General features: G+C 43.2%; 2 protein-coding genes across 2 annotated transcripts in view; both read left to right on the top strand.

The window, feature by feature from the left end:
- LOC113453009 (membrane-spanning 4-domains subfamily A member 8-like) overlaps positions 1 to 11,640 on the top strand; it is a 28,727-nt gene extending 17,087 nt beyond the window's left edge. The window contains exon 8 of the mRNA XM_087920795.1: positions 11,625 to 11,640. The gene's annotated coding sequence lies outside the window, so the exon portion shown is untranslated. The remainder of the gene's footprint in view (positions 1 to 11,624) is intronic.
- On the top strand, positions 105 to 12,085 carry LOC113450193 (membrane-spanning 4-domains subfamily A member 15-like). The gene is made up of 7 exons (XM_087920797.1): positions 105 to 190; positions 1,322 to 1,569; positions 2,233 to 2,352; positions 2,530 to 2,586; positions 5,947 to 6,063; positions 8,672 to 8,797; positions 11,475 to 12,085. Exons 2-7 carry the CDS (start codon positions 1,354 to 1,356, stop codon positions 11,589 to 11,591), a joined length of 753 nt encoding a protein of 250 aa, XP_087776923.1. The 5' UTR covers positions 105 to 190; positions 1,322 to 1,353; the 3' UTR covers positions 11,592 to 12,085.
- The last annotated feature ends 13,189 nt before the right edge of the window (positions 12,086 to 25,274 follow it).

The raw sequence follows: 25,274 nt of genomic DNA, 5'->3' as shown, positions 1-25,274 counted from the left end.
CAAGCAGAAGGTTCCGGGCCCCAAAGTGTTATTTGTTGCAACAGTTAAAGGGACAAGCAAGATGTTTCTTGATTAAAGTGCGTAAATCCCTCCTTTTAGTTGTAACAGAACCCCACCCTCCTGTTGTTCCTGTTATGTTGCTTCCGTTTTTCTTGAGGCTTCCCTTTACTTCGTGTCTTCAGCGCTTGTCGTGAGCAGTTTCTGGTTAATTTTTAAAAATTAATATGGAATTAATATGTGGACCATCCCGTGCCTGCCGGTTCTCCCCTGCAGCCATCCACCCGCGGTCTTCTCAACCATCGCAGGTCTTCCAGGCGGGAAGATTTCGGGGAGAATTAGCGGACAGGAAAGAGTTTGCCGTCAATCTTGTCTTGATGAAAGCATCCAAAACGCACAAACGTGCCGTGTAAACTTACTAAGATTCAATATTGGAAGTTCACCGTTCAAAGGAAGATGGATGGGTCGGTTTTGGCTTAACTTTGACTTCCAATTAATACAGCTCAAAAAGGCAGTAGCTTCCTCTTAAGGCCCGTACAAATTCTAACCATGGGATTAATTCGGGCTATTGGCCAAGTCAAAGTTTTAAACATCCAGAGAGCTATTAGATGTGATGGCAGTTGGGATTTTACTGAATCTCTTCACTACTTTCTGGGATTGTCTGGAGTTTTGTTAGAAAACTCAGTCTTGATAGCCCAATTGTGTCCTACTAAGAAACCTCACCACATCAATGAAGCAAAGGTGGGATACAGATCCTGCTCTTGTGTCCTTCCCAGTAACCTATGTCCAAATCAGAATGAACTTGCTGGAAGGTGGCAATCAATGCATGCCTGGTGCCTTTAGATCCACCTGGCAGTAGCAGGACAGGAGGGCAAGTACAATAAAACCTTGCCCAAATGGGAACTGCCATTTAACTGGGTGAATCTAGGGTGGTGCTAAGATTAGAAAGAGATCTTTGCATTGAAAAACGTTATGTTCTCTGTGTCCTGATTAACCTTTTCTCCCTGGTATGTATGGAGATTCTCAATCCTTCAGGTCATGTTGTCCCAAAGGTGCTTTTCCAAAGGCAACTGGAGCTTTTTGTTCTTTTCCTTGAAAACATTTCCCTTCTCAACAAAGAAGCTGCTTTATTCTGGCTGAACTGTTGGGAAAAGAAAAATTTCTATCCCAGAGAAATTTGTACTACCTGTTCCCTGAACCCGTCTGGCAATCTTCTTCAGTTTTACTGCAGGCAAATGTTATCTCATAAAGTGAGATTAACAAGGACCAGAATCTGCCTCCTTGATGTTAAGACCTTAACTTTTCCTCACTTGTTTGTTTGCAGGTAACTTAGCTGTGGCAACACTTCCAGCAAGCATGGCCAGTGGAACTGTATTTGTCATCCCCTCTAATGGAGCAAACATAATCCAAATGGCACCTGGATTGCCCAGTGTTGCTCTTCAGGCATCTGGAACAACTCCATATCCTCAGTATGGAGCTCAGCAACTTGGGATTTCCACCAGTGCCCCTCAGCAAGTCCCACAAGGGAGTCCTTTGGAGAGATTCCTGAAGGCTGAGCCCAAAGTGCTTGGGGTATGCATGCTTTGTTATGTTCCTGTTTGAAGTCCATTAAGGTTTTAGAGCTATGTAGAGACCTGAGAGCCCCATGTTGAAGTTCTGGAAGTTAGCTTGGCTGTTATCTGGTCCTGGAATCTACTCCAAAAACCTCTGTTCTTCCTGGTAGTTTCATTTGTGATTATGCAAAACATTCTGACTCTGATATGAAGTTTCTTTTTCTCCCTTCCCTCTGGGAAGTGCAATCTGAGAAGGGCATTTCTCTTGAGGAACCTGGTCATGAATTGGCCCAAGCCAGTTAAAGTCACTTTGTGCTTATGACCATGATCAACTTCCTCCTACAGAGAAGTCTGTAGTGAGAGGTGTCATTTTTCTCTTAAAGGCCCATTATGATATTCTTACAGACCTTCTTCCTGACAAAAGCAGTCCCACTGAAGCTCAAACTAGATCATCATAAGGACTAAATGTCTATTACATAGTGACAATGGTGTCTCAAACTCTCCCTTCTCCCCATTTGGATTTTTTCCCATAGGAAACCAGGCCTTGGGTCAACACCTTTGAAGGCCTTTCAAAGATGGATAGAAAATGATGCCTTTCCTGGGGTGCTAACGAATTAGCAAGTTTGCCTTTCTCAGATTCAGATAATTAATTTATCTTATTTTGTGTGTTTTCTTTCTGCAGGCTGTCCAAATCATGATTGGGTTGGTCCACATTGGCTTTGGGGCTGTCTCCCATTGGCTATTTATTTATTATTTTACCTTGTCTGGAATTGGGGGTTACCCCTTTTGGGGAGGGATATTTGTAAGTATGTGCACATTTTTGTTGAGTCATGCACCCTAGTATTGTTAAAGGATAACTATGAAAGTCTTGTTTGCATTGGAGCCAATTTGGCTTCTTGTGGGTTCCAGATTTTTCTGATATGTTTCTGTTGATATTTCCAGTGGACTAAAATATTTTTTTCTGTTTCTTTTTCCATAGTTTATTTCTTCTGGATCACTTTGTGTAGCAGCTGCGAACAGTCCAAATCCTGGTTTGGTGAGAAACCTGTGTAGCATTTGAATTTCTTTTTTGCTGGTCTTTTTGTAAGCACTCAGGACCTTTTATTGGAGTGGTGTGGTGGCCTAGTGGTGGAGTTCTCGCCTCATAATCAGGAGGCTATGGGTTTGGTCCTAGGTGGAGGTAGATATTTCTCTCTCTGGGCACACTGAGAATATATCTGATGAATAAAACTCTGCATTGGTGACAGGAAGGGCACACGGCCCTTAAAACACTCTGCTAGCTCAATTCAGTTGCCCAGACTCCATCCAGCAAGGGATTATGGGGGCATTAAATGATGATGATGATGACTCAGGACCTTTTATTGTATCAATTCTCTGCAGATACTTCTCAATCTTAAACCAACATTTAGGAAAGAAAAGCAAACTCAAAAGTCACCCTCCCTCCTTCTTTGATCAACCTTTGCTTCCAACGCTTGCTTCTATTGAAAGTTCTATGTCAACAGTAGTTCTATGTTCCCCCATCCAGAATTAGAGACAAGAACAGAGGGAGTAAATACAGATAAATGGGGATAGTAAGACAGTGACGGTGGGCATGCTGGTGCGCTTATGCATGCCTCCTTTAAGGACCTCTTAAGAATAAGGTGAGGTCCATGGTTGTTGTGGTTAGCTGGCAGCAGGTGCAGATGGCTGAGGAGAGTGAGGACTCTGATGAGGGGCCAAGACCATCAGGGAATGGACTGCTGCCTTCAGAGATTGTGGTGGCTGGCAGCAGTGATGAGGAGGTTCCTGAGGAGCCTGTGCCAAGTGCATGTGAGCGCATGATTGCTCACAGGAAAGAACAATTACAGCAGCACAGGAGACTCAGGAATAAGGCTACAAAGTAATGGCCCCTCCCTCAAGAGGATAAAAGCCAGGTTTGAAAAAGCGTTCTTTGCAGAAGGCAAAGAAGCTCTGAAGCTCAGCTTGTGGACGTCTTAGTTCTGTTTGGGGAATCTTGTAAATTAGTACTTATCTCTGGGTTTTTTGGCAGCTTTGGGAACCTGGTTGGGTCAGAACAACAGTAGACAGTTTGAGGTTGAAGCTATGAGGGGTTGAGGCTGTAACAACGGAGTCGGGTAGGGTGTTGACCACTCTGTTGCTAAAGTCGTATTTTCTGCAATTGGGTTTGGAGCGGTTTACCATGAGTTTGTATCAGTTATTTGCCTGTGTATTGTTGTAATTGAAGCTGAAGAAGTCATTGGCAGGCAAGATGTGAATGCTTAGACTGGATTGCAGGCAGCACAGTTCAAGAGTGTTCAAGCCAAAATTTCAAGCCTGGAGGCATAGGGAATACTATTGTGGGTAGAGGATTGTGGAGTACTCTTCTGGAGAAATACCTTTGAACCTGCTCAATTGTGTTAATGTCCTTCTCCTCCTCCTCCATCTTGGCAGAGGTTCCTCTTTCAGAAGTGATCCTACCTAAAAGTAACATTAGGAAGAAGCCCAATATATTAGGAGTAAAAGTGGGGAACAAATGTGGGAATCCTCCTGGGAATCAAAGGGAGGAGAGAGCAGATGGTAGCCCTCCTACAAAGAGCTTGCTTTCTCTCCCCCCCACCCCCCACCCCCCAATTTAAAGTGTGTTCATGGCAACATAGAAATGTTTTTGTCTTGTAAAGGAACACAGTGTGGATTCCAGAGAAGAAAAAATACCATCTTGATAGAAAAATACTAGATTTTCTGACAGGGGACAACTAAAAACAGAGCAATTTTTAAATGTTTAGAATTCTTACTACTGACTCCAAGGATTCTCCATTCCCATCTCTCTAGTAGACTCTGTGTAATGTTGTTTGTTTGTTTGTTTATCTGATTTGTCAATCGCTTACAAGATAATAAAGATAAGAATAGACATGAGTATGAATACAGGAAATAGGTACGAATAAATGGGGACAATAAGACAGGGACGGTAGGCACGATGGTGCACTTATGCACACCCCTTACAGACCTCTTAGGAATGAGGTGAGGTCAATAGTAGATAGTTTGAGGTTAAAGGAGTGGGGGTTAGAGGATGTAACAACAGTCAGGTAGTGCATTCCAGGCATTGACCATTCTGTTGCTGAAGTCATACTTTCTGCAATCAAGTTTGGAGCAGTTTACTTTGAGTTTGTATCTGTTGTGTGCTCTTGTATTGTTGCGGTTAAAGCTGAAGTAGTCATTGACTGGTAGGACATTTTCGCAGATAATTTTGTGTATTACGCTTAGGTCTAACAGTAGGCGGTGTAGTTCTAGATTGTTGAAGCCCAAAATCTCAAGCCTGGTGATATAGAATATTCTGTTGCGAGCAGAGGAGTGTAGTACTCTTCTCATGAAATACTTCTGGACTCGCTTAATTGTATTAATGTCTGGTTTACAGTGTGGATTCCAGACAGATGAGCTGTATTCGAATATTGGTCTAGCAAAGGTTTGTATGCTCTAGTTAGCAATTCAATATTACTGGAGGAGAAGCTTCGTAAGATTAGATTTACAACTCTTAATGCCTTTTTGGCAATGCTGTTACAGTGAGCTCTGACGCTTAGGTCATTTGACATGAGTACTTCAAGGTCCTTGACAGAGTGAGGATCATCAACGAGGTCATATCCGCCTAGCTTGTATTTGGTGTTCTGATTTTTTTTATCAATGTGTAGGACTGAGCATTTGTTTGTTGAGAATTGGACTTGCCAATTGTTTGACCATTCAGACACATAATCAAGGTCGCTTTGAAGGACGGTAGTATTGTTCGTGGTATTGAATAGTTTTACATCATCAGCAAAGAGGACGCAGTTGCTTATAAGGTGATCGCAAATGTCATTTATATAGAGTATAAAAAGTGTGGGTCCTAGAACGCTGCCTTGGGGGACATAGCTCTTAACTGGTACAGGGTTTGATAGGGCACTCCCTATTTTTACTATTTGTTGCCTGTTTGATAGGAACTATTATACAGCTAAAAGAGCATTTAACATTAACATTTAATGCTTAGAGTGCATTGTGTCCTAGAATAAACAGTGTATGATTTCTTTAACCAAAATGTTATGGGTGAATTATCCTTACCAGTTTTCCTGTCACTGTTAACCACCTGGCCTTCAGTGGAGGCTGACATCCAGAAACCGAAAGAAGGAATTTGACAGTGAAAAGTCTTCAAATGATTTGTGGCATTTGCCTTTCCACTATGGAAAACTCTGTTGCTGCTGCTGTTTGATACCTATGATTTTCGTGGATGTTGTTTGGTTTCACCACGGACTGGTTATGTGTCATTAAACATACAAATAGAATAAATTCTTTACCATATTTGGGGCTAATTGTTTTTATGCTTTGTATTTAATAAGACTTATGCTGACATTGTAATTGCAATTTCTCTCTTTCTGGTGTATTGCTGTTTCAGGTGAAATCCAGTGTAGGAATGAACATCACAAGTGCTATCATGGCATTCATTGGTATCATCCTCTATATGTGCCAGTTGATCATCACTGCTCCTCTATATAACACTGCAGTTATAATTGTAAGTAAACCAATCTCTTCTTAAATTTTGGCTTCACATGCAGAATGCTTGAGAATTCTATATAGCATAAAATACAGCTGTACATGTTGAAATCTATTCATTTCCTGCCACCCCCACATCCTCATCCTTTGCATTTGCCACCCAGTTTTAGAAAACTGAAATTTAGGTAAGTTCTGAAGTCTGGACAGTTTGGAACCATACCAATACCTGGGATCAATGGCTTGATATTTTAGTATTTTGTACAGTGCTGCCCTTTGCTTTCTTATGAGTGTTAAATCTTAGTAGTATCACATCCAGGGCTTTTCTCCTTTCCAGCCTGACAAATGATTGGAAAGAAGTTGGGTAAAGAAAATAGATCTAGCTGCATCCTTATTGAGGAGGGGAAACAATATATCTTAGACTGGCTGAATCTAAATCATGTTGCTGCCCTTAACCATACTCGGCTGATGCCAATTTTCCCATAAGATTTCCTTTACCTTATCCTCAGGCCATGAGTAAGATTTATACCTGATGTGAGTAAGTCATCATTAGCTGTACTTGTATAAAAGCAGTCTTTTCCTCTCCTCTTATTCTGAGCTCATCCAACAACAGCCTCAAGGCGTATAAAATCTATTTCCCTTCCCCTGTTATCTTGGAGAAAAAGGCAGGTGACCAAGAGTGGATATGTTAGGACAGTGGGGAGGCCTGTCAGTTTTTCCCCTTTGGACTAGCCAGCCTCTGCCTTAACCATTTCTCCTACTCCCTTCAGCACTTTGTTTCTTGAGGTTCCCTATCCATCCCATCTGCTCTTTCATCCCAAAGGTGTTTTTTCAAGAGGCAACTGGACTTTGTTTTCCTGTGAAGACATTTCATTTCTCATCCAAGAAGCTGCTTCAGCTCTGACTAGATGGTGGCCTCAACAACTTCTAAAAGGATGCAAATGACCAACTGTCTGCAAGGAGTATAAATCCTTCCATTTGCTTCCAGTCAGAGCTGAAGAAGCTTCTTGGAAGAGAAGCAAAATGTCTTCACAGGAAAGCAAAAAAGTCCAGTTGCCTCTTGAAAAAGCACCTTTGGGACCACCGTGACCTGGATGACTGAGAATCTCCCTAGACCCATGATGGTGAATCTATGGCACATGTGCCAGAAGGGGCACCCAGAGCCACTTCTGCCGGCACACGAGAGGTTGCCCGGAAGAGCCCCACTGGGCATTCATGGGGGGGAGAACAATCAGCTGATTGTCAGGTATCTGCCATGCATGTGTGGGGGAGACATGTATAGGAGATGCACGTGCATGCACAGAGGCATGTGGTGGCGGGGGTTGCATGTGCATGCACAGAGGCATGCAGTACAGGGGGCACATGTGCATGCATAGAGGTGTGCAGTGTGCACACAGGGAGTCGTGTGCGCATTGCATCATGGATGCAGGCATGCAAGCGCACGCAAGTGTACTTTTGGCACGCAACGTGAAAAAGGTTAGCCATCACTGCCCTAAACTTTCCTCCATTACTTCTCTCCAATCAACAGGTAATAGACTCTCTATATTTCCTATTGGGTAATGGAGGGAAAGCAAATCACATCTATTTACTTTGACAGTTATATTGGCAGTATCTACATTTGATAAATAAGTAAAATAAATCTATTTGTAGTATGGTTTAATCTCTCTGTCCATCCCTGGCAGAAATGGAGGCTTCAGCCTGTCTGTTTCAGATCTTCTGTCTTGCAGGGTATATCTAATTATGGAAGAAGTTGTCTTCCTCTTCTCAGAAGATTAGTAGTGCTTGTGCTATCAGTACCCAATGTCTTTTCATAGGTAACTTTATTTTATGTTAAATTTAACGTGGGAGATGCCCAAACTGAGGGTGGAAGAAAGGTACAGCAGACACCCCATTTCTGTTGTAGTACCCTGAGTGATGAATGTTTTCCTTATTGACTGATGATATGCTGAAAATGGTTGTCAGCGAAGTCAGAGGAAAAAAAACAGTCTGTAACAGGTGGGATTTTTTAGAAGCCTGGGAAGGGCAATAGCATTCAAGAGTAAATCTTGAATAGGTGCAACAATGGGCAGGAAAGGGGCTGGCCATAGAGACTAGGCATTTGATGCCTTCATTATTTATGGTGTTAACACAAAGATAAATTACGCACACCAATTTGTTAGATCCAGGAGATTCCACACATTGAATACAGGGCTCTTCCAAAGCAACAGTTGCAAATCAGAATCTATCTGAATGATTGTAAGTGGTTCTTGATTACATGAACAGAGATGGTGTATTTCCCAAATAAGGAAAATATGCAGGTGCAGAATGAATTAATTTGCTTTCACTGCTGTGGGTTCTGTCCCTTGTGACTTTTGGGGTAATTTAGGAGAACATACACCCAAAATGTTCCAATATGTTTGGGTCATCAAAACCGGCACCCTTTGTTGTGGGGAACATGTCCCTTTAAAGAAGGAAGCAGAGGGATTGGAAGTAAGCAAAAGGAAGCATCTTTCACTGACATGCAAAGCTAGATGGATCACTGGAAGCAGCTGGGGATTCCTTTTAACGGTGAAGCACATAAAATAAAGTAAAATACATATCACTACATTAATTTCTCAGCTAATTACAACTATTTCTCTACATGTCTACAGGATACTATACGGAATACAAGTTATGGCTTCTCCAGTGTGCTGCTCGTGTTCAGCATGCTGGAATTTTGCATTGCTGTTTCACTGGCTCATTTTGGCTGCCAGGCAACTTGCTGTCGTGATTACCAGGTAAATAGTTGATATTTCGATAATAGCTTCAGCAGTTCTCATTGTTAAAGGTTGTAAAGAAGACTGTCCATTTTTCTTCTTTATATCTGCACTCCACCTAACCTGACCTTTTGCTTGTTTCTTTGCTATTACCCTGAAGGTGAGATTGGCGACTCAGGTTATCCAATAAGCTTTATAACTGTGATTTATTTGCTTCTGCATATTAATAATTAGATGACTTGAATTTTTCCCAGCTTTTATTTTGCTAGAAAGTGAATGTCATGAATATAATACAGTTCTGTGGTCTCTATAATTCAGTCATGTAAATGTTGATGTCTCCATTTTAGAGGGCTCCATTCTCAATATAGTTACTTTAGTGGTGTAACTACATTAATTCAAAGTATCTGTCACTTGATCACATTTTCTCATGATGCTACCATTTTTTTAAAAAAAAAACATTATTTTTGAATCTCAGACAAACAGCTGAATACACGACTACCATATGCTACCTAAGATCTCCAAATATAGATGTGGTAATAAAAGGGTTCTGTCAGCACTACAAAGGCCTTAAAAAAATAAGTTGGAAACAATTGAATTACCAACTACAGTACATACCTTCATTCTGCCTTGGCAAGTTTTGTGGTTGGACAGAAAGCCATGTCTGTCCTTGTTCTGCAGAAGCGACAATTGGCTTCTTTTTGTACCAATAACAAACATACTCTCAACCTTTCAGAAATGCTTTAGATTAATTTGAGAGGGAGAAAAAGGAACAAAGACTGAAGGGGGTAAATATGATTGGGCCTGAGAAGATAGAAGAACTCTAAGAATATTGTAAGCAGCTAAATCAGCATACAGAGATACCTGTCTTAGGGTCCTTGGTGCTCTCTAGCTTGGTTGCTTTCTTGCAGATGTTTCACTACTCAAACTAGGTAACATCATCAGTGCAGGTTTATTATTTGGATAATAGAACATCTGCACAACCAAGCTCAGAGAGAATCAAGGTCCCCTCATGTCAACCCTGAGCTATATATATTTTCCTTTATCGGCACCTATATCCATTCACAGCAACTGCCAGTTGAAGCCATTACCAAAGTAATAACCTCCCCTGAAGAGAAGTGCATCTTCTTTGGGCCTTTAAATTATTAAAATAAGTTAATAATCTGATAGCATTTTGAATAAATAATGAAAATATTATTTATTATTTATTTTATTTATGTATTTATTTATATGGTCCTCAATTAAACTGGACCCTAGAAGGTGTACAACCATACAAATACAGTAACATCAAATATAAGCAATATAAAACTGCAATAAAAACTGAAGCACAAAATAAAACCAGTCCCCAAAGGTCCTCAGGAGAAGCCAGTTCACTTCTCTTGCCACTTACCACTTTCCAGAGCAGCGGTCGCCAACTGGTGGGCTGCGGCCCACTGGTGGGCTGCGAGAAAATTTTGGTGGGCCACAGAGAAATGTCACCCCCAGAGCACCCCCCAAACAATTAATCCAGGCTGCGCAGGAACACAAGGCTGCACTGCCCACATGGCCCACAGGAATCCTCCCTGCCCACTCACTCCCTAGCTGGCAAACTTGCCTGCTAAATTGCTATTTTTCCTTTTTGTTTTTCCTTCCAACCATCAGCGATTCTGCTGTGCCGGGAGATTTAGATTAGCTAGAAAACAGGAAATGTTTGCGTTTCTTGCTTTCTAGCTAGTCTTTAGATCTTCGGCTCTGCTTTTAAGCATAGCCGAACCTCCCTTGGGACTTCTATTATTCAGTTCAGACTCACGGCAAGCAAATTTATGTAACAGACTCAGGCAGCTGATGGCAGATAGATAGATCACTGAATGATTCTGTGAGCAACTCAATCTGCCTGCCTGCTTTGCCTGATTTTGGGTAAAAGTTGCTCTTTTTTTATAAAAAATTCAATATTTACATACATGGTGTGTTGTGAGTTAATTTTGTGAGTTTACTTGCTAGCAAATTTTATGAGTTTGCTTGCAATCAAATTTTATGTGACAGACTCAGGTAGCCAATCGCAGATAAATAGATCTCTGAATGAATCTGTGATTCTGTGAGGAGCTCAATCGGCCTACTTGCTTTGCCTGATTTTGGGTAAAAGTTGTTTTTTTATTAAAAAAATCAATATTTATATCAATATTTATAATATTTACATACAAGCCATACCCAATCAGTCACATGACAACCAAGCCACACCCACAAATTAGGCCATGCCCACAGAACTGGTTAGTGGTCCCTGGGATTTAAAATTATGAGTTTGGTGTTGTCTGAGGTCCAAAAGGTTGGCAACCCCTGTTCCAGAGGACTATTCCAGTTGGTACCATCTTTATTTCAGAAGGTCATCTATTCCATACAGAGAACACTCACTGTGTGATGAGGGACTTCCTGTCACACTTCTTGGTAGGAAGGTGAGAGATCTTGAGCAAACATTCTCTGAATATGTGGATAAAGCTGGCATATTTGATCAGGAAAAGTTACTTAAATGCCCAGTCCCTAAATCACTGCCTGTTAATTTATAATTTTAAAGAATTCTCTATTAGGACTTTGAGCTATCAAGGATTTCAGCCTGTTGGTGAGACTGCCAGCATCACAGTTAAAACACACACATTCTATTCCTCTTACCTAGAGTAAGAGAGGCTTTCCTGAGTATTTTTGTATTGACTATTCTTTTCTGTTACAGCCAACCAATCTTTTTGTGCCTTACCAAGTCTTCAGAGATGAAGCAGTCACAACTGAACGAAATCCTGTTCCCCCTCATCCAGCAACTTACAATAACATGGTTACCACATCTCAGTAAAACAAGAAGGAAATGTGAGAAAGGTTGCAACAGAGGTTTCAGGAAAAGCAATGTATTTCATATTACTTAACTTTGTCTTCCGGCTTCCTAGTTTATTTTTCAGTTGCAGCCTTTAAACACCAAATTAACTGGTGGAAAATTTAGAAGTTCTTCTACTTTACTTAATAGTTATTATACTTCCTAAGAAGCAAGAATTTGTGCTGCAAATATCAGCATATTTATGAGGAAGTGCACTCCCTACAGTGTATGATGGAGGCTGTTCATTACTCTTTTGTTTACATTCTGCATGATGTTTTTTATGACAAATATAGAATTAAGAGATCTGATGCTATGAAAAAGAAAAAAACAGCTACTAAAATTAAACACAAATTATTAATAAAACATGTCATTGACACAATACAGATAGTTCTCGACTTACAACTGCAATTTGGACCAGAATATCCATTGCTAAGTGAGTCAGTTTAAGTGAATTGTGCCCAATTTATGATGGTTTTTGTTGTGGAGTGGCGGAGATACGAGGCTGAGCCAAAGCGTCGTTTCGAAAAGACTTTATTCAGGTGAATAAAGGGTTGCTGCGTCTGCCAGGCTAACTCGGCAGATCAGCTGGCAGCAACAGCTGATGCTGTTTGACAGCTCCTTTTATAGCCAGCTGTCAAACGGCATCAGCCAATGGGAGCGGTCGGCGCTCCCGCTCGAACGGCGGACCGGGTTGGGAACTCCAGCCAGTTCTATAGACACAACACTCCTTTCCCCCGGCCAGGAGCATGCGTAGTCCCGCAAATAGGCTGGTCGTCTACGATGGCGGCAGGACTGTCGGAGTCCAGGAAAGTCTCTGGCTGGAACGAAGTCCTCGGTCCCGGGAGCGTCTCGGAGGTTGTTGGAGAGTGGGTTTGGTCAGTGAGGCCCTTCGGTGGATCAGGTAGGCCTCTCCGTTCAGTTCGTTTCTGGCGCGTCGTTCGGCCGGGGCAGTAGACCGGCTCGCTCGGTTGTCCTTCGTTGGTAGACCGGGCCCAGTAGGGAGCGCTCGGTCTCTCCCGGGTAGATCGGGCCCGGCGGTGAGCTTTCGGCGTCGTCTAAGTAGATTGGGTCCGGCAGGGAGCTCTCGGGCGTTGGCAGGGTAGATCGGGCCCTGCAGGGAACTCTCGGCTGGGCAAATCGGTCCCGGCAAGGAGCCTTCGATGCTGGCTGGCTGGGCTGAGTAGACCGGCCCCTTGGCGGTTGTCGGGTAGGCTGGATCATTGGTGCTTGCTGGGTAGATCGGGTCGCTTGGCTGGTTGCAGGAGCCATCAGTTGTGCCTCTCCACCTTCTCCTCAGCTGGTCCACGTGCCTGCGCCTCAAGCGTCCGTCTTCTAGGAGGACTCTGTAGGATCTTGGCCCTGCAACTGACACAACCTGTCCAGGTACCCACAGCGGGTCCCCTGCATAATTCCTGGTGTAGACCAGGTCATGCAGGGCAAAGTCCCTGACCAAGCTGTTAGATCCCAGGAGGGTGTCTGGGCAGTAATGGGGATGTAGCCTGTCCAAGGTGGTCCTAAGACGCCTCCCCATTAATAGCTCAGCAGGAGATTTATTCGTAGTGGTGCATGGGGTTGTATGCTGGCTTAGAAGATAACGTGACAGTTTGGAGTGCCAGTTTTCCTGACCAAACCTAGCAAGTGCCTCCTTTACTGACCTGACTGCCCTCTCAGCCATTCCATTGCTGGCTGGGTGAAAAGGGGCTGTGAGAATGTGTCTGATACCTAAGTTAGCAGCGAACATACTAAACTCACAAGATGTGAACTGGGGGCCATTGTCAGACACCAGTGTGTCAGGGAGGCCATGGGTAACAAACAAACGGGTTAGAGCCTTAACAATTGCTTGGGTGGTTGTTGAAGGTAGTAGGGCCAAGTCTATCCATTTGGAATATGAGTCTACTAAAATCAAGAAGGTCCTTCCATGTACTGGTCCAGCCAGGTCTATGTGCAGGCGAGACCAAGGTCCCCCAGCACTTTCCCTCCTGGTAGGGGTGGCTGCTGGTGGGGCAGGCCTGGTAGTTTGGCAAGGTTGGCATGAGCTTACCCAGCTGGAGATTTGGGCATCCATGCCTGGCCACCAAACGTAGCTGCGGGCCAGGGCCTTCATCCTTACGATGCCTGGGTGGCCTTCGTGAAGGACCTTTAGGATGGGTACACGGAGAGTAGCTGGGATGACCACCCTTGTCCCCCATAACAGACAACCCTGTAGGCTTGACAATTCTTGCTTGCGAATTTTGAAGGGAGTGAAGTCAGAAGTGTATTGTGTTTCAGGCCACCCCCTTCCCACCCAGCCCAGAACCTGGGCAATTACCCTGTCTTTTTTTGAGTGCGTTGCAATGTCTTCAGCTGTAACAGGCAATTTAAGTTCATTTACTTCAAAAATGGCATGAATGGGTGCTGGGTCTTCGACTGGAACTGGCAGGGGGCAGCGACTAAGGGCATCTGCGTGACTCAAGTTTTTTCCAGGGCGATGCACTAATTTAAATGAATATGCGGCCAGGAACAAAGTCCACCTGGTCATCCTAGGTGATAGAACCTGTGGGGTTTTCTTGTCCCCTGACAAAAGTCCTAGGAGTGGTTTATGGTCAGTTATGAGTTCAAAGTGGTGCCCAAATAGAAATTCATGAAACTTTTTAACTGCAGCTACTGCAGCCAAGGCCTCCTTATCAATTTGGCTGTAGTTTCTTTCTGCAGCAGAGAAAGTCCTAGAGAAAAAGGCAATTGGTGCCTCAGAACCGTTTGGGAGCCTGTGGCTCAGAACTGCCCCAATACCAAAAGGGGATGCATCAGCAGCCAGGACTAGGGGGAGTTGTTGATTAAATTGGATTAAAACTGCATCAGATGTTAGTAAGGATTTGACTGATTTGAAAGCGTGAGCTTCCCTAGGTCCCCAATGCCAGGGGGATTCTTTATCTAAAAGTCTGTGTAAGGGTTCTGCAATGGATGCCTTATGAGGAAGAAATGAAGCGTAAAAGTTCAGCAGCCCCAGAAAGGCTTGGAGCTTTGTCTTGTTGGTTGGTGTGGGTGCCTCGTGGATAGCCCTGACTTTGGATTCAATTGGGTGAATGCCAGAGGCATCAATCCTGTACCCCAGAAAGTCCACTTGCTTAGTGGCGATGGTGCACTTCTCCCTTTTGAGTTTGAGGCCATGCTGCCTGAACCTGTCTAGGACTGCCCTAACCCTTTGTATGAGCTGAGGTTTGTTAACTGCTGAAACTAAAATGTCATCGAAGTAAGGCACTACCCCTGGAAGTCCTTGGAGAATCCTTTCCATGAGGGACTGGAAAATACCTGGGGCTACACTCACACTGAATTGGAGGCGCTTGCATTTGAATGCTCCCCTATGAGTGACTATGGTTTGCAGCTCAGCTGTCTGATCATCAACAGGGAACTGTTGGTATGCCTGGGACATATCTAATTTGGCAAAGATGGTGCCAGGTTCAAAAGTGTGTAATAGGTGTTGGATCACAGGTACAGGGTATGCGCTGACCTGCAGAAAACGATTGAGGGTGGTCTTGTAATCAGCGCAGATTCTCACGCTGCCATCTTTTTTGAGTGGGGTGACTATGGGGGTCTCCCATTTGGCAAAATCAGTTGGCTCTAATACCCCTTGCTTTAGTAACTTATCTAATTCTAAATCTAATTTTGGACGGATGGCAAAGGGTACTCTGCGCGGCTTGAGGCGAAGGGGAATTGCCTGGGGGTCCACAGTGAAGGAGATGGGGGTGCCAGAATAGCAACCCAATGCTATGGCTAAGGTTAAGTCTTTTTTGACTAGTAAGCATCTTTGAAGCCTAAGGTCCCTGACCCCACAGACAATCTGATCCAAAAGCATGTCTTCTAGGTAGTCTCTGAACCCACACTGTAAGGCAGCTGATCTCAGGGCTGCCATGTACTCGCTAATTGACTCCCCCTCAGCCTGCTTCTAATCCTTTTGCATCGTGAAGTTAATGTGTTTTCATTTGAATGTAATCTTGGTTTGCTATAGATTTTATGCTTATATGGACCATTTTTTAACATTTAGTGCTTGGAGCAGACTGAGTTAAGAAGAATTAGTTAAAGCCTCTAGAGCATGGGTGTCAAACTGGATTGTGTCATGGGCCGGATCGTAGCATATCACAATTTTTTTTTTGCCTTTGCGGAGCTGGATTGGGCATGGCCTGCATATGACATATCTGGTGTGGCTTGCGCATGATGTATCTGGCCCACGGGCCACCAGTTTGACAAGCCTGCTTCTAGAGGAGTTTGGAAGTCATGTTGTAGAAATCTGGGGAAGATGGAAGCAAAAAAGAGAGTTTTATTGTGTGGCAAGTAAAGATGACAAGAAGACTGTAGATGTCCATCAGTTTTTGTTTTTGCATGCTCCTGAGAGACGAAGTATTTACAAGGTTAAATGAAAATTAATGTTATGATTTGCCAACAGCTCTGCCAATGTTACAATTTGCCAACAGATGGCAGTGCTTAGATGCTGGAAGCAAAGACAAGTTTTGCAGGATCTGTTCTTTTACTTCATTTGGTAGGAAGCTGCTGTGAAAGAAAGAAAAAGTGTTGATATTGTTTGTCATATGAAAACATAAAATGTGCTTTAAGCAATGTGCTATAACTGAATTTTTGACTGCCAGAAATGAAATTCGTCACTGAATCTAGGCTGTTTATTATCATGACTGTGTTGTTGCGAATATTAGGTGTCATCGAGCCAAAAATGTTAAGGTGGTGAACTGAAAAGAGCTGCTTCGTGTGATTAAGAATGTAGTGGATGACCTGCCATAGCAAATGAGATGAACTGCCAGTTGATGGGTCATTCAAACTATAATTGCTGTCAAATGTGGCATTGCACAGGAAGATGTGAATCATATTACCATTCTCCAATACTAGAAGATATGTGCAAGATATTTGCTTGCACAGTGACTGAAAAGATGAAAGCTCCAAGAGTGAAAATTTGTCAGTAATGGTCACACTAGAAAAATGAAGGTGAGAAATTTCTTCACATCATTATGATAGCAGATGAAACATGGATTCATCATTAGGACCCAGAAATTTTAGAACTTGTTAAATAAGAAGAAGAGAATAAAAGAAAAGAGCTAAACATAGGTTTTGGTACAAAAATTCAGTTTCAGATTTATTTTCTTTGACAAATGTTATTATTTGTAGAGTATGGATTTCCTTGAACCTGGTACCACTATTAAATTAAGGAACTACATTGCAACACTTAAAATTCTGAAATAATCATTATGAGGAGTCTGGAAGCACAAAAAGGAAAAATTACAATTCTAGATCTCATACTTTGTACAGGTATGCCATGATATGAAAGCAGCCCTCCAATATCTCAGGGGCTGCCACAAAGAAGAGGAGGTTAACCTATTCTCTAAACTAAAGTACCTGAAGGCAGGACAAGAAGCAATGGATGGAAATAATCAAGGAGAGAATCAACCTAGAAATAAGAAGAAATTTCCTGATAGAACAAATAATCAGTAGAACAGCTTGCCTTCAGAATGGTGGGTGGAGTTTTTAAAGAAGAGATTGGACAACCATTTGTCTGAAATGGTATAGGGCTGTGATGGATAACCTATGGCACGCATGCCACAGGTGGCATGCAGAGCCGTTTCTGCGGGCAGGCAAGCCCCAGCCATACTTACCTGCACTGTGCATGCACATACCTCCCGGCTCCCAGAGGCTCAAGGGAAGCTTCTGCAGCCTTTGGAGGCTGGAATACAGGCCTGTTTTGTCACTTTGTCACAGCATTTCTGGAAATACCGGAAGTGACAAAAAGGCCCATTTTGCGGTCTCCAAAGGCTGCAGAGGCTTCCCTTGAGCCTCTGGGAGGCCAAAAAATGCCTCAAACGGACCGAAAATCAGCTGGGACGTTCACGCATGTGCAGTGCAGGTAAGGGGGTGGGGGGATCATGCAGGCATGCACAGGGACCCTGGGGGGGGCATGCGCATTGCCTTCTGGATGCTGGCATGCGAGCGAGCATGCAATTTTCAGCACAGGAGCCCAAAAAGGTTAGCCCCCACTGGTTCTTCTGCTTGAGCTAAGAAGGCGGATTAGAAGATCTCTGGGGTTCCTTCCAACTTTCTTATTCTGTTATTCAAATAGTTCTTGACTTGCAACCACAATTGGGAGCCGAATTTCTGTTGTTGAGCAAGGTGGTTGTAAATGAATTGTGCCTGATTTTATGACTTTTTTTTTCACAGTTGTTAAGTGAATCACTGTAGCTCTTAAGTGATATCATTGTTAAACAAATCTGGCTTCCTCCATTGACTTTGCTTGTTGGAAGCCGTCTGGGAAGGTCACAAATGGTAATTAGGTGACCTTGGGACACTGCAACCCTCATAAACACATGCTGATTGTCAAGCATCTCAATTTTGATCATGTGACCATGGAGATGCTGCAACAGTCATAAGTGTGAGGACTGCTCGTAAGTCACTTTTTTCAGTGTGTTTGTAACTTTGAACAGTCGCTAAACAAATGGTTGTAATCTGAGGACTACCTGCAATTATAAATTTTGAATCTCATCATCATCTCCCATCTGCCAGATTTGATGCCTTGCAATTTCCACCTTTTCCCAAAACTGAAGGATTAGCTTCATGGGAAAATGTTTGATTCAAATGAAGAGATGGAAAGGACTGTTGGAAGAAAAACTCTACACTTTCAAATGTACTGTATTAAAAAAGAATGTAACAAGTCTTTGAAAATGTGGACAAAGTCATATGTTGGTTTTTTTTAATGATATATTGATCTGGAAGAAAAATAAGCAAGAGCATGATAAAAAGAGTAACACAATTACTGACTAGATGAAGGGAAAGAAATCTGAAACTAAATGCAGCAAAATATAGGTTTAGATTGGCAGAAATAAAATACTTGAGCCACATTCTCATAATAGACGGTGATGAAATTAAAATGAAGGCTAGAATGGGTTGGAATCAGAGGTGGTGTTCAATAGGTTTTGATCAGTTCTGGAGAGCCAGTAGTGGAAATTTTGAGTAGTTCAGAGAACTGGAAAATCCCACCTCTGACTGGCCCTGCCCCCATCTATTCTTTGCCTCCTGAGTCCCAGCTGATTGGCTGGGTCTTCTTTTGTTGCCCTGCACAGGAGAACAGAGCTGGAAAGCAGGTTAGTGGGGTGGGGAGGGAATGGGATTTTGCAGTAACCCTCCCTTGCCATGCCCACCAAGCCATGCCACACCCACCAAGGCGCGCCCACAGAACTGGTAGTAAAAAAATGTGAATCCCACCATTGGTTGGAATTACCAAGTTTTTAAGGATGGTTATTTGGTTTCATTTATATGAAATATAGACTGAGCACCCTTTTGTGAAAATTGCTGTTGCAAAATGTTGAGTTTCAATGGTTAGATATACACTGTTATGCTGGTCTTTACTGTAACAAAGGCTTATTGTGATTATTACTATGTACATAGCAAGGCATTTGTTGCGCTTAAGGGATTGTTAACTAAAGCATCAGTTCTTAGATACTATGATGTTGATTAAAAAGGCTACTCTTTTGCTGATGCTACCGCTCAGCAAACAGTAATATTTCAAGGTCAAGGGATGTTTCTAGTGACATACCCTCTGAAAGACAGCAGAATTATTTTCATACTGAAAGAAATTTTAACTGTGATGTCATAATGTACATGTGTATACAAAATGTCATCATTTCATTTGTGGAAATAAGAGTGAAGAGGGAGAATGATCATAGAAGCCTTGGAAGCCATTGTCAGAAAAGCTACACAGCCTTTTAAAAACTATCCACAGGAGCTGTTGTGGCACAGTGGTCAGAATGCAGTATTGCGGGTTAATTCTGCTGACTGCCAGCAGTTCGATCCTGACCGGCTCACAGTTGACTGAGCCTTCTATCCTTCCGAGGTTGGTAAAATGAAGACCCAGATTGTTGGGGGCAATATGCTGACTCTGTAAACTGCTTAGAGAGGGCTGTAAAGCACTATGAAGTGGCATCTAAGTAAGTGCTATTGCTATTAAAGATAAAATCATCATCTGATACTGATCAAGAGGTAGCAAAGATGGATGTTTTTGTATAGTGGGAAAAAAATCAAATCAAAAATCAAAAGAAAATGCTAAAGAAACCTCCACCCTGCTCTTTATAATGCATTTGCTTAGTTTTACATTCTGTGGAATACATAGAAAGTGTTAACGTTCTTATGTTAACTTTTAGATTGCAATAACACAGGGAAAAGGAATAATAAGGATAATATAATAATTCAGGTTAGACTAGGCATAGAAGCCCAGTAATGAATATTGCATAGCTATAAAGTCATAAACACTTAGAAGCCCAATAATGAATTTTGACCTTTTGAAAACACCATGTATATTTACCAGCCAAAGCTGGCATATTGAAAACTATCGTCTTACATTGTTTTGTGACTGGAAGCCGGATGCTGTTTCAAGTCAGAATGGGATAAGCGGAGGGCTCTGCATTATGCATCAGCTTATTGCAGAACAGGCTAGAAAATGAAAATCAAGAACTTTGGGCAAAATGCTCTGAATGATTAGCTGTATCAAAAAGAGAATGCTTGAATGTAGAATACTACTGGAATTCAGGATCCTGTGAAATGGACTGCATTCTCTTCCCATCACCCAGCATCTGCCCCATCTTTCATTTACGTAGCTTTGTGAAGCCCGTTTCTGAGAAGTGTGTCTCTCCTGGATTGCCTCTATTAATATCTTGTCATCCCCGAAAGTCATACTTCATCTCCTCCCACTTGTCTGTTCTGCAAGGGATTGGATTCCAGTGCAAAGCCTGTGGCACACCTAAGCTTCCATCTGTTCTGTCACCAGAGCCAATTGCCAAGAATTGTGAGTGTTCACACAAAGCTTGGAAGAGAAATGGGACTGTATTTTGAAAAAAGAATCCTGCACACGGGCCTAAGGCCCGTGAAACCATCATAATTAAAGCAAAGAAACGCTGCAGTACAGGTGGATACCTCTTTAAAGCCTTGTCAATTATCAACTTGAATTGATGCACTACAGGTAGTTCTTGACTTATGACCACAATCAACTCCAAAGTTTATGTTGCTAAGTGAGACCTTAAATGAGTTTTGCTCTATTTTCGACCTTTCATGCCACAGTTGTTAAGTGAATTACTGAAAGTTGTTATAAGTTAGTAACACGGTTGCTAAGTGAATCTGGTTTCCCCATTGGGTTTGCTTGTCCGAAGGTCGCAAAAGGGGATCACATGGAGCACTGCAAAAATCATAAATATGGACTAGTTGCCAAGCGGTTGAATTTTGATCATGTACCCGTGGGGATACTGCAATGGTCCTAAGTGAGAAAAATGATCATATATCACTTTTTCACTGTAGTTATAACTTTGAATGGTCACAAAATGAATGGTTGTAAGTGGAGGATTTCCTGTAAAGTGGAGTGAGACAGCAGCCAAGGTTACATTCTCCAAAAGGAGGAGTCAGATTTACTTTTATTACGGATCAGCATCATAGAACGATGAGTTGTTGTGTGTATACTATAGGACAGTGATGGCGAGCCTTTTTGTTTTGGTGTGCTGAAAGCGCACGTGCATGCAATGCACCCTGCCCCCCCATGCATGTGTGTGCAACACCCCACTTACCTGCACTGTGCATGCATGTACCTCCCAGCTGATTTTCAGCCTGTTTGAGGCCATTTTTGCCCTCCCAGGGGCTCGAGCGTAGCCTCTGCAGCCTTGCAATGCCATAGGTTTGCCATCATGATTATTGGACCACTAAGAAACACAATTTAGTAAAGTCCTGATAGTTCCACGGCTTTCCAAGGGCAAGGGACTTGAAATACTGCAAACAAAAGAGGCTTGTGCATTGAGATCATTAAAAATAAACCAGCAATCTGGAGACAATTCCACAGTTGATACAAGGCTTTTGAGTTCCTGGAATGAAAAGAGGTGTTCTCTTTTGATCCGGAAAGAGGCAACCCAATTGCAAATACCCTTCCTGCTATTTTCTGGTGTAAAGGAGACCATCATTCCAAGGAAGAAAATGCTAAAGTTCAGGAGTACTTGTTAAAAATAAGAACAAAATTAAACTAAAAACAATTGTGGGAAACCTGGAGGAGGCTGACTACCAGTACATAAAACAGCTAAGTGAAAACAGAGACATTTATTTAGGATAGAATGAAGTGTAGCAGGTGGAGTTGACTAGTCTTTGCCTTCTCCTGTTTGTAAAGAAAGACAATACACAACAGTAAAAAATTGTAGAGGGTCCCCTTGCCAGCAACTTAAGGGTTTGCTCAGGATGTCATTTGTTCCAGCCGTTTCAAAATTTTGCTCTATCCTTGTGTTGGGGCAAGCAAGAGATGTATGGAGAACAAGATAATCTTCAGAAGGGCCTCCCTTGGACAGGAGAGGTACCATGTCCTAAACCATGTAAAGGTTTAAAGATTAATGCCATCATCTTAAATTGAGCCTGACAACCAGCACAAATCTTTTAGTGAAATGTGCTCCTTGTCCTCTTTAGCAGCCCAGATGCTGTATTTTGCATCAACTGCAACTTACTTTTCAAGGATAGCCCCTGAATCATCAATTATTTCTTTAATTAATGGATATATAAATAATGGGTCAAAATCAAATCAGACTACATCAAGCTGAGATTACATCTGGTGGTACTTGTTGGGAAACCTCTAAGGTAGGGGTTGGTCCAATCTTGGCAACTTTAAGGCTTGTGGACTTCAACTGCCAGAATTCCCCAGCCAGCCATTTTGGAAGTTGAAGTCCACAAATCTTAAAGTTGCCAAAGTTGTCTCTTCACTAGTCTAAACTCCTGATTTAGAGGTTTCCAAACAAGCACCATCTGATCCAACCTTGCTTGGCTTCCATCTTCAAAGAAAATATTGTTAAGACTACTTAGTAGTTAAAGATGAAAAGAACATTTTTAAAAAGTCTCTTTTGCACATTGTATGTTTAAACATTCATGCACTGTATGCTCCTTTGAATTAAGTTGATTAGTGCTAAGAAATTTGATCTTTTGAAACGTATGCAATATGTTAGGTTTCCTACCCATTACATGGGAGGTAAAGTTAAGTAACCAGGAATGGATGTGATCTTTGGTATGTTTGGGTAACATTGGAGGAGGGGTACAAGCAGAACCCCCTTAGAGCCCTCCCCAGCTGCCTTCTCAATCATTTCCCTCCCGGTATTTGTCCTCTGCAGTGGCACTGTATTTCTTGTATTCCCACCATTGAAACTAACTTTTCCTCCAGGCTTCCAATAAAAGGTGAAGGAGACACTTTTCTTCCATTGGGAAAAAAAGAAGGATCATGTTTGAAACATTCCCCTATATCAGGGGTGTCAAACTCAACTCCCGTGGGCCAGATGCAGCCCATGGGGTGCTTAGTTCTGGCCTGCGGGGACAGGCCCACGGCCCACCCGAGCACCTTTTTCACTGGCAGAGGGTTGCAAGAGGCCGTTGCAGCCAAAAATGGAGCTCGGGAGCCCGTTTTTGCTGGCAGAGCATTCAGGCCACCAAAGGCGCTCCCGACATGAGTGACATCGCACTAGCCATGCCCACCTTGGTCACGCCCATCCCGGCCCACTGAGGTCAAACACAATCCTGAAGCAGCCTCAATGAAATCGAGTTTGACATCCCTGCCCTATGTCTATCCATTTCAGTTGCTTCCTTTCCCCACCCCTTGTGCAAGAAGAGCTGTGGAGGCCCAACAACTAATTCGTTTCCGTTCTCCCACTCTACAGGACCCAGCTAGTTGCATAGTCACAAAAAGTTGCATAGAGTTTAGCTTCCTCATCTTTGTATCTATCTATATTTATTGATTGATTAGCCTATAGGCCATATCAACGTCCAAGTTCAAACAAATTTACCAATAAAATTCTAAACAAATGAGAGTAGGGTAAATAGTTATAGGATAAAATACAATAATTTAATACATAAATACTGTATGTAAAATAGAATAAAATGACATAAAATTATATTTCTGTATCACGCCTGCAATCTAACCTAATCAGGCCCACATGTGCTGATCTCAGTAGGACCATTTTAGTCAGAAATTGTGCTGTATTAAATGTCATTTTCATAATTTGGCCACACACAAGGTATGTTGTTTTAATATGGGCCTCCCACTGGGCAGAGGTTTAATATGTGGATCAAGATACTTAATTCTTGCCTCCGCCCCTATGCAAACAGCAATATGTCAGTCAGATCTTTTAGTATCTATTTCTGTCTCGGAAACTTCTCATACCTTCTTGCTTTCATGTAATGTTTTAACTTGGAAAATGCCCAAATGGGGGTATGAAGGAAGAGACAGAGAAGCCCAGGTAGAGTCCCCAAAAAGATCCCACCCCTCTTCATGCTGAGGTGCCAGATGTTTTCCCTGCTACTTATTGATATGCTAAAAACAGGAAATACTAGAGAAGGAAAGCATTCAAGGATTTGCACCACTTTATTTGGCAGTTATTTTGAATAGCTACGGAGGAGAGGAAAGGGACTGGCAACAAGGCAGCAAATTTTATGCAAGGACTGGCATTGTTTTATGTATATTCAAGTGTACAGTACTTGTTGTGGAGCGGCGGAGATATGAGGCGGACTCAGAGCGTTTGTTTTGAAAGGGCTTTATTTGGTGAATAAAGGGTTGCCACGACTGCCGAGCTAACAAGGCAGATCAGCTGGCGGCAACAGCTGATGCCGTTTGACAGCTCCTTTTATAGCCGCTGTCAAACGGCATCAGCCAATGGGAGCGATCAGCGCTCCCGCTCGAACTGCAGACCTGGTTGGGGACTTCAGTCAGTTCTATGGACACAACACTCCTTTCTCCCGGCCAGGAGCATGCGTAGTCTTGCAAATAGGCCGGTCGCTTTCACTGGTGGTAGGACCGCCTGAGTTCAGGGAAGTTTCCAGCTGGAGTGAAGTCCTCTGCTCCTGGGGGTGCCCTGGGGACTGCAGGAGTGCGGGTTCAGTCTGCGGGGCCCTGCAGCGGATCAGGTAGGCTTCCTCGTTCAGTAGATCGGGCCTGGCAGGGAGCTCTCGGCGCTGGCTGGATAGATCGGGCCCCGCAGGGAGCTCTCTGCGCTGGCTGGGTAGATCGGCCCCGGCAGGGAGCCCTCTGTGCTGGCTGGGTTGGCTGAGTAGACCGGCCCCTTAGCGCTTGTCGGGCAGGCTGGATCATCGGTGCTTGGTGGGTAGACCGGGCCGCTCGGCTGGATGTGGGAGCCATCAGTTGCGTCTTTCCACCTCCTCCTCAGCTGGTCCACGTGTCTGCGCCACATGCGTCCATCGTCTAGAAGGATCCTGTAGGATCTTGGCCCTGCAACTGACACAACCTGTCCAGGTACCCACAACGGGTCCCCTGCATAATTCCTGGCGTAGACCAGGTCATGCAGGGCAAAGTCCCTGACCAAACTGTCAGACCCCAAGGGGGTGTCAGGATTGTAATGGGGGTGTAGCCTGCCCAAGGTGGTCCTAAGATGCTTTCCCATTAATAATTCAGCTGGTGATTTGTTTGTTGTAGTGCATGGGGTTGTGTGCTGGCTTAGAAGATATCAGGATAGTTTGGAGTGCCAGTCTACTTGGCCAAACCTAGCGAATGCCTCTTTTACTGACCTTACTACCCTCTCAGCCATCCCATTACTAGCTGGGTGAAAAGGGGCTGTGAGAATGTGCCTAATACCCAAGTTGGCAGCGAACATCCCGAACTCACAAGATGTGAACTGGGGGCCA

Source organism: Pseudonaja textilis, chromosome 1 (genome assembly GCF_049901715.1).
Source record: "Pseudonaja textilis isolate UNSWEBS1 chromosome 1, rPseTex1.2, whole genome shotgun sequence".
In the NCBI taxonomy this organism is placed as follows: domain Eukaryota; kingdom Metazoa; phylum Chordata; class Lepidosauria; order Squamata; family Elapidae; genus Pseudonaja; species Pseudonaja textilis.
The sequence above is the reverse complement of the archived record's forward strand: the minus strand, read 5'-3'. Positions and strand labels throughout refer to the sequence as shown.